Source organism: Epinephelus fuscoguttatus, linkage group LG9 (assembly GCF_011397635.1).
Source record: "Epinephelus fuscoguttatus linkage group LG9, E.fuscoguttatus.final_Chr_v1".
Lineage (NCBI taxonomy): Eukaryota > Metazoa > Chordata > Actinopteri > Perciformes > Serranidae > Epinephelus > Epinephelus fuscoguttatus.
The window spans coordinates 4,563,973-4,573,151 of NC_064760.1; the positions used below are offsets into that span (position 1 = coordinate 4,563,973).

The window sequence follows — 9,179 nt, forward strand, 5'->3', positions numbered from 1 at the left end:
GTTTCAGATGATGTGTAAGCACTGAAATGGTTTCAGGTGTCAGTGTAAACACTGAAAGGAGCTGAAGTGTCAGTAAAAGTGTTTGAGGTCAGTTGAAGTGTGCAAGGTTTTTTAAGGCAGTTGATGTGTCAGTTGAAGGTTACCTCTCACATTTAGCTGAAGTTTAAGGTGATGTGTGAGCACTGAAAGGAGTTGAGGTGTCAGTAGTATCAGTGGAAGTGTTTTTGTGTGAAAGTATAAGTCATGAGAGCAGCTCATGTGTTAATTGGAGACTGCAACATGCTGAAGTTTCAAATGAAGGTGCTGAAAGCAGTCAAACTGTTCTTTCTTAACCCCGAAGCTACGGGGGTGCAGTGAGGTAAAGTGTGTTTAGTGAAACAGTTGAAATGTCAGTCGGATGAGATCAGAGGGAGAAGTCAGCTGCATTTTTTATATATTTGATTTGAGCCTTTGTGCTTTTAGATTTGCTGTACTTGGCTGAAAGCTATTGAAGCGATGAGCTTTGTAGAACTATTTGATCGTGGAATAATTAAACATGATTATGGATTAGTTGGTACCAAAAAGTGCTGAGGTTTGATTCCTAGCCCTACCTGTAAGACAGGGTAAGATAACTGAAAGCCGATAAATCGTCCAGTATCAGCTCACTGCACATACATTGGTATTATTGTGTATGTTGATCATTCTATAGTTTGTGAGAGCAGTGACAAGTTTGTTTTCCAACTTTAAAATGTCCTGCTCTGCACATTTCTTGGTCGTGATTGTCAAAAATTAAAGGTGACCTCAGCAAAACTGTTTATGTTATGAGTTGTGTTAAAAAAAAATTAAAGGGTAAGTTTGTTATTTTCCAACCTGGACCCCAGTTTCTTGTGTGTTTGTGTCTAATGGAAACAACAGTTTTTGAAGCTGGTCCAGTATTTAGCGAGACCGTTGCAGACAGCACCTACAAAGAAGGTTGCATCGTGATCCTTCGGAACAATTATCCACTGTCAATTTAGGTTGACTAAAAGTGGGTTTTTTTGCCACTGACAGGCTCAGATTACTATTATAAGTGTCTGACAACATTATGGAAAGGATCCCTACAGAGACATCCCCAACATAGCCATCACCAAACCCACCAGACTCCATCTATATAAACAGCGATTTTAGTGTGTATAGAGGCAGCATGTTTTCACATCTACATGGGTGAATTAAGGGTTTATTTCAAACAAAGCAGATTTGGTGATTGTTGGAACAGTGGAAAGACAAAGCAAGACAGCATTAATGAGTTTCATTTTGTTTCTGACAGCTTTGAATGAAGTGTGTTTTACAATGATGAAATTACTGCTTATTTAAATGGAGTCTGGTTGGTTTGGTGATGGTGATTTCAGGGCTGTTTCCGATGAAACAAAATGGATCATACTCTTGGACAAGAGGTCTATCTCTGTAGGGATCCTTTCATAATGTTGTCAGACACTTATAATAATAATCTGAGCCTGTCAGTGGCAAAAACTTTCAGTGGACGTACACTGATGGTACTCATGCCCCGAGTGGATACATTGCAGCCTGTCCTCAGCACACTCTATCAATACTGGACCAGTTTCAAAATGCGTTGTTCCCCTCAGTCACTTGAACACAAAAACAAAAGAGGAAAAAGAGTCACGGTTGAAAAATACTGGACTAAGATTGGCAGATATACCATCATTAGATTCTTTAAAGCTCAACTATTATTATCAGTATCAGCCATAAACATCCTGCCGTGGTCGGGCTGCAGGCTAAAACCAGGATATAGTGATACTGACACCTTGAATATAAGATAAGCTGGAACTGAAGTACTTGTTATATGTTTACTAGATGCAGAGTAGTTGTTGTTTCTTCCTGTCGAGGTTCACGGACCGATGCAGGTGATGAGCAGTCACGGTTGTGGTGCACAGAATAATGAAAGTGAATAAAAGTGAAGCGTTTCCCGCTGCAGGAGACGAGTGGATGCTTCAGTAGTTTTCAGTCAGCCCTGTTGTTCCTCTGAAACTTTCCTCTGATTAACACGCCTGGAGTCGGAGCTGCTGCTTGGAAGGCGCAGGTGTGTTTTGGAGACCGGTAAAGTCTAAACTCGCCCGCGGGGAGCGCTCCATTGTTTTGGCTTCTGTATCAAAGAGCTCAGCGAGTCTCAGCGAGACTCGTTTAGAAGGTAGTGAGCTCAAACTCTGTGCCAGGTGATGTTGTCGTCCCTGGCGACCAAACAAAAGGTGGGCTCACATCTCGCCTGGCTGAGCTACAGTTCCCTCCGCCGAGGGTCTGAATGTGTGTGTGTGTGTGTGTATGTGTGTGTGTTTGTATGTGTGTGTCGACCGAACACCGCCACGCATTGTTCACCTCCTCCTTCCTCTGACTGTCCCCCTGTCCATCCTCACCCCCTCCCCCTCCTCCCCGACTAACCCCACTAACATCCTCACCGCATCCTTCATGCATTCACGCTTTGGGCCGAATCCATTAATATCAGCTGGAAAAAGAAGCAGAAAAACAACAAGAAGGAGCCAAGAAAGAGAGGAAATGTGAGAGGAAGAAGCAGCGATCCAGGACACACTGATAGTTGTTGGCATGAAGCGATAAATCACATTTACATTCCCCCGTTTCATTTTACAGTTCCATTTTCAAATGCTGTCCTTGAATCATTTACAGACTCACTGTGGTCCATAAACTCTGTGGAAGCTCTTAAAGGGACAGTCCGACATTTTCTGAAGTCCTCCTCTTCTCTTTCTCTCAGACAGTGAGACATTCAGATGTCAGTCTCTTGTCTGTGTGTTCAGTAACAAGCTGGAGTCTGGATGGAGTTAGCTTAGCTTAGCTTAGCTTAGTTTAGCTTAGCATAGAGACTGGAAGCAGCTAGACTGAGCTTAACCAAACTGGAAATACACCTACCACCTATTTATTAGTTTTAGTCCAAGTTGGAAAGTACAAAGAATATAATGTGATTTTTAATTTCAAGGTCAGTTTAAAAACTCTCAGCTCAAAGTCTGTTGAGTAGCTGTTTGGTGGCTTTCAGTCATATCACATGATCTTCATCAGCCCAGTTGTTTTAAAGAAATTAAATTTGAACTTGATCTTTATTTCTGTGACAACTGGGCAAACTCTTTTGCTGAGAAAGATTATGGGATGTAATTAAAAGCTTCAGCTACCGAAAGGATCATTTAGCTGAATCAAATGGTAAACAGTTTGCATGTACACAGCACATTTCTAGTCTTAGCGACCACTCAGAGCGCTTTACAACACAAACACCATTCACTATTCACACACACTCCTGCTGGAGGAATCAGACTCTGAGTTGATCTCACTTTAAAGAATCCACGACACTTGATAACCTTGAAAAAGGTCAGTAAACGTATTTTAAGACTAATAGTCAAATTAACTTACTCTCTGTTTCCTAGATTTTTTTAAAAGTGAGATGAACTTGTCAGATTTTACAGCACTGAAAGGGTCAGGGATCAAACTGCCGACCTTCAATCAGGAGAGGAAGCATCTTCCTCCTGAACCATGACGCCCCAAAAAGGAAAAGAAAGAAAAAAAATCAAAATATGTAAAAACGTTAAGTGGAGCTTTGTTTATTAACCAACCTACCTGAGCGTTTAATTTAATAAATAAAATATGACAAATCTGAAGTATTTAAGAGAGTTTATTTTGGCCACTTTGCTTTTTCTGTAAATGTTTTAATTATTTAAATTTTCCCTATTTCACTTTTAAGTTAAATATTCAGTTACATCAGTGAACAAAGCTATCTTTTTTTTTAATTTTGTCTTAGCCCTGTGTCAAATGTCCTCTTTAGTTTTTATCATATTTAATCACCTCATCCTGCTCTTTTTTTTTTTTTTCAAGTCAGGTTCAAGTTGATGAAAAGTCTGGGCATGTTAATCTCATCTTAGTTTTTTAGTTAAATTAATTTCATTCTAGTTGATGAAAAATTCTGGTATGTCTATTATTTAGTCAAACTTATTCCATGTAAGATTTTCTCTTATCATTATCTGATGAAAAACACAGGTTAGACATTGACATCCATCGGCATATAAGACACTTGCGACGCTGACTGACATGCAGTGCACGCCCACAAACACACACACACACACACACACACACACACTTTAGTGAATTACCAACATGTGCATTTACCAACACACACACTCTGTCGCTTCTGTCTCTCACACACACTCACATGCTGTATTCGTTGAACAGTCTATAATATTTCATCTTCTCTTTTTAAATCAACAACGAAAGAGATTTCAGTAGTTTTTTAAAAGTAAACATGAAGGCATGCACTTTATTTTGTCAGTCAGCTCCTCATCGTCTCATCTTAGCTCTGGAAAAAACATAAGTTATTTTTGTTAACAAAATTAACAGCACTAAAAATGCTGAAAAAATGTTAAAGATGTTTATCACGTAACTCCACCTAAAACCAAAAATTGTTGCTTTTACGCTTCTTTTTTGGGAGATAAATGTTTATCAGTGAGTTTCAGAGGTGCTGGTAGATTCCTGAACAGTGGACGAGGCCGTGCTAGCTGTTTCCCCTGCTTTTAGTCATTATGCTGAGCTAAGCTAACCCCATCCTGACTCCAGCTCTGCACAGAACACAAAGACAAGATGCTGACATGTGAACGTCTCGCTGTCTGAGAGAAAGAGAGGATGAGGATTTCAGAAAATGTCGGACTGTCCCTTTAATCAGAATCAGTTGTAGAACAAAAATAAACTGTTTTATAGACACAAAAGACTCAAGTGGTGGGTTTATTAGGAAACTAACATTGTAATCTCACACACACACACACACACACACACACACCTGTACAGTCTGTGTGGATGACGCTGCTGCCGCTCTCAGGTTGGATCAGGTTGGGTTTTCCTTTTCACCAAATCAAAGTCCTTCAAGTTATGGATCAACTTTGCCAGATGTGCAGCTGTTTGTGTTCGGAGCATGTTTGTTCCTCCAGACCTCTCGGCCCGATCTGAGGCAGGGACCCATCCCCCTCCTCCTCATCCTCCTCTTCATCCTCCTCCTCCTCCTGCATGATCCATCCCCATCAGATCACTCACCTCCTCTGTCCGTCTGCCTGCTCGTTACCGTCACCTCCTCCTGGTGGACCCCCCCTCCCTCCTCCTTCCTCACCTCCTCCTCCTCTCTCTTCCTCTGCTCCCATAGGCCCTTATTCATTCTCTCCTGTCCATATGGTTTCTGCAGTCAAACAGAAGAGCGCCTTCGCCCCTGTCGTGCGGCCACAGACCTCCCCGCCCCCCACCTGCACCACCACCAATGGCAGCAACCTCCAGGGTGAGCATCCCACCCCCCCTCCCGCCTGTCAGCACCCCCCGTCCTCTGCTGTCCACCTGTCCATGTCCCACCTGGACACACAGACAGACAGACGTCACTGTAATGATAACAACTCTGTATTTGTTACATGTGAAGACCTGGTTTTAAACACTCAGAGGTCAAAGTTGATCCATAACTTCTGGCACACGATATAAAAACTGCTCTTTATTCATCTTATGGAGTAACGTTGGTTCATCACTGATGACGACAAACATCCAATAATTCAACCTGTTTCAAACACAAAGCAAAATGTTTCAGGAGTTTTCTGGAGTCAGGTGATTTTTCATGATAAAGTGGAGCAATCTGCCAAAAACAGGTATAAGATATTCTCACTTCTTTTATTAAATAAATAAATAAATAAATAAATAAATAATACTGTGGGGAAAAGACATTAAAAGCTGATGGAAAGTTGTATCAATTGGCCTGTAAGCCATCAAGTGAAGCACAGACACACATGTATGATATTTTATTGTTGTAAATTTACAGGAGCCTGGTTTCTTTGTAACTTCTGGCACTTTTTGTGAAGTTTAAGAGCTTTTAATTCAAGTTCAACACTCCTGAAGTATCCATATCATCATGTGAATTCAGCCTGTTGTTGAACCTTGCACGTCTTATTTGTCTTGACAATTAAACAGACAAAAAAAAATTATTTTGAAATGTTTCTAAAGCTGCTTTCACACCGCCACGCGGCAACTGCCCTGACAATGCCCAACCTGCAAGGGTGTTTCCCAGAAAAGCAAAGTGTTTTCAAAGGTGGCTGCTGGTTCACGGCTGCGATCACAGGCAGGTGCTTCAGTGAACACAGGCAGAAGTGCAAGCTAGCTTGTAGCTGCATTCTGTAGCAAGACAACGGAAATCACTGAAATTACCAGTGGTTTCTACATATTTGGACAATTTACCATTCATCTGAAGTTTGACAGACATGTTATCGCAGGCCCAGTTTATCTCCAGGTTGTCGTTATAAGTTGCTGACGCCGTAACTCTGGGTATCCAAACACCAACATAATCAGCTCCTCCGTCTTGATTTGTTTTTGCTTCAATAATGCCCCACTATTTGATCGGCCAAAGTCAGGTGTCAACTGCCAGAAATTCCAGACAAAACAAAATCTGTGCACGTTTACGTGGGCAGCAACATGTGTTACTTGTTGGGAACCCCTTCCTCTCATTGAAATGACTTGAGTCAGTGAGTTAACACGCAGTGGTGTGTAAGCAGCTCAATAAAAGTTTTCATAAAGTCACATTTTTCATGATTCTACAGCAGCAGTTTGTCTATTTCCAGTTTCTGAAAGTGACACTTAAATGATTTTCAACCAGGTCTGTGTCACTGCGGTGTGGTGAGTGTGTGCAGATGAATGGAGTCTGGCCTCCACCCTGTGCCGCCAGCTCCTGGAGCTGAAAACACGTCATCCGTGACATGAAATAACAGGTTTTATGTCATTCTGTGGATTTTTGCTTAAGGCGTGGGCGTGAGTTCCAGCGCTGGTGGCACAGAAGAAAGCCAAGCTCCCCACAACACGGTGACACAGACGTGGTTTAAAATCAGATTATCCCTTTTACCTCAAGGCTGGGACCCCACATCAATCAGGAGATAGATTTTTAATATTTACATTTTGATGTTTGATGATAAAAAAGGCAAAATTTGTCAATTACTTCATGTAGTTTTAAAAATGATGAAATTGAAATGACGGTCACATTTCCAAGACATCAGTCGGGTTCTGAGGATTTCAGGGACTACGAAGGCTCACAAGAAAAATACAGTTAAGAGACACTTAATTTTGGTTTCAGAAAGATTTTGGAACAAGTCTTTAATTGGAAATTGGCATTTTTTTCCCACTAATTTTAGGATCATAAAGTTTTTATGGCTCAATAATGTAACAGAGTCTGTTACCTGATGGTGTAAGAAATAAAAGACTGGAATGAGAGGAGAAAACACTCATGCAAAATCAAAAATATAGAAATACGTACTTTAACCTGCAAACACACTGATACTGTATTGTGTGTATTTTAGTTTTGTACTCAATAATTAATAGAATTAAACTTGTTGCAGTGAAGTTTCCCTCATCATTTAACTTTAGAAGGTTAGCCTATTCATTCACATTTCTGTCTCATATCAGCAGAGACGAGTTCGTCCTGTTTGTTGTGTTTTGAGTTTATTTTTCGTTTCAGTCAAACTGAATCTGTTTTCTGATCGTCTCTCAGCTATGGCAGGCCTCATCGTCCCGCCCATGTGAGGAGGATTCTCAGCCAGATACCATCAGACCCCTCCCCCGACCCCCTGAGCGCTGATGGCCCCGCCCACCTGAAACGCCACAACAAGAACAGCAGCGAAAAATCCTTCCCCTCATCCCCCCAGACCGACCCAGAATCCATCACTGCAGCAGAAGAAAAAGTCTGACTCTTCATCGATTCATTCAGCGCCATCGTGTTCGATGTGGAACTTTAAATCAACGAGCAGCCGCTCGCTCAGAGGAGGTCAGAGGTCAGAGATGTGAACTGTGGGAGGGAGGGCAGGTGCCTGCAGTTACTACATGTTGTGTGAGTATTTGTTGTGCTGAGTTAGTTTGACTTCAGAAGTCTGTGGAGACTCAACAGGTCTTAGATCAGTTTGAACCACTGTGAGACAGGAAGGAGGCGTGTCCACCGGCAGCTTCTGATCACCGCCACGACATCACCAAGAAGGGTTTAGATCTCATTGGATAATAAGCCAATCAGGTTTGATTTAAAGGGCCAGTGCTCTTGAACATTTTAGCCACTACATACAAATCACAGGTGAACATTTATTTTTTCATTCCTGGTCTCCCTTGACTTTCATTTATTTCCATATAATAGGAATTATTAAGAAGACTTTAAAAACTTGCATATCTTTTGTAATCTATCACAGTCAAGTTGTCCGGTGGCGGACTTGTTCAAGCCTCCATCTTTCATTCCTTCAGCCACCCTCCTGAAAAGGTTGCAGTTGAGATATTTGCACATATTCAAAAATATCTTGATATCCAAGTATTTTATAAAGTTTAAAAGTAGGTGTGTTTCTCCTTCCAACCAGAAATGTGGGCATCACTTTTGAGCATGCCTCTCTGACCCACAGCCCTGCAAACTGTCAATGTATGTAATTCATTCGTTCTGCAAAATTAGAAAGAACATGTTGGCCGATGCTGATAGTTCATTTTAAAGCCAAAGTTGATGTTCACTGTGATAGATTACACAACATAGACAAGTTTTAAGAGTCAACTTTAAAATTAACACGGTCAGTCTATCATACGAAAATGAGTCGACACTACGGAGGACCTGAATGGCCAAAAAATAAAACAATTTAAAAAAAAAAAAAAAAAAAAATACAATCAAATGTGCAGACAACATTAAAATAAAAAGCAAAATGATATATACAGCAGTTGAAACTTACCATCTCACTGGTATGGTGTCTGAAATATTACAATGAATCATAATTTTTCTCTGCATGTTTTAGTTCATTTATTTCAAACTCTCCATCAGTCTTTGGATTGATATTCCCCCCCAACAGGCTCCCGTAGCTTTGAGTTTATTTCTATGAAAATGAACCTGCAGAAGGAAAATTGTTTCATCAACATTAAGTCAACTTTTACATTCCTTATTGTTGCATGACAAAAGTTCAGGCTTCAACTCATTCTGCACTTTTTAAACATCATCAGGCAACAATGACTGACGTGATGGAAAATATTCGTCTCTGCAGATTAACGTTCAGAACAAATGAAGATAAATTATCTTTATGGTTGTTCACAGCTGATGTCAGCATGTGGTCACGTAGTCAGTGAGCTTAAATGTGAAAAACAGCGGTGGGACCCTTTAAAGTTACAGTCAAATGTGTAACATGTGACTC

At 40.9% G+C, this 9,179-nt stretch overlaps 1 protein-coding gene across 3 annotated transcripts in view; it reads left to right on the forward strand.

The window, feature by feature from the left end:
- Positions 1–8,669, forward strand: part of LOC125894807 (transcription factor COE3-like) — a 201,598-nt gene extending 192,929 nt beyond the window's left edge. For 2 of the 3 annotated variants that reach the window (XM_049586438.1, XM_049586439.1), the window contains exons 15-16: positions 5,198–5,287; positions 7,526–8,669. In XM_049586438.1, the coding sequence (XP_049442395.1) occupies positions 5,198–5,287; positions 7,526–7,557 (122 nt within the window). In that variant the 3' untranslated portion in view covers positions 7,558–8,669. The remainder of the gene's footprint in view (positions 1–5,197; positions 5,288–7,525) is intronic. The other variant, XM_049586440.1, reaches the window with a different exon arrangement.
- The last annotated feature ends 510 nt before the right edge of the window (positions 8,670–9,179 follow it).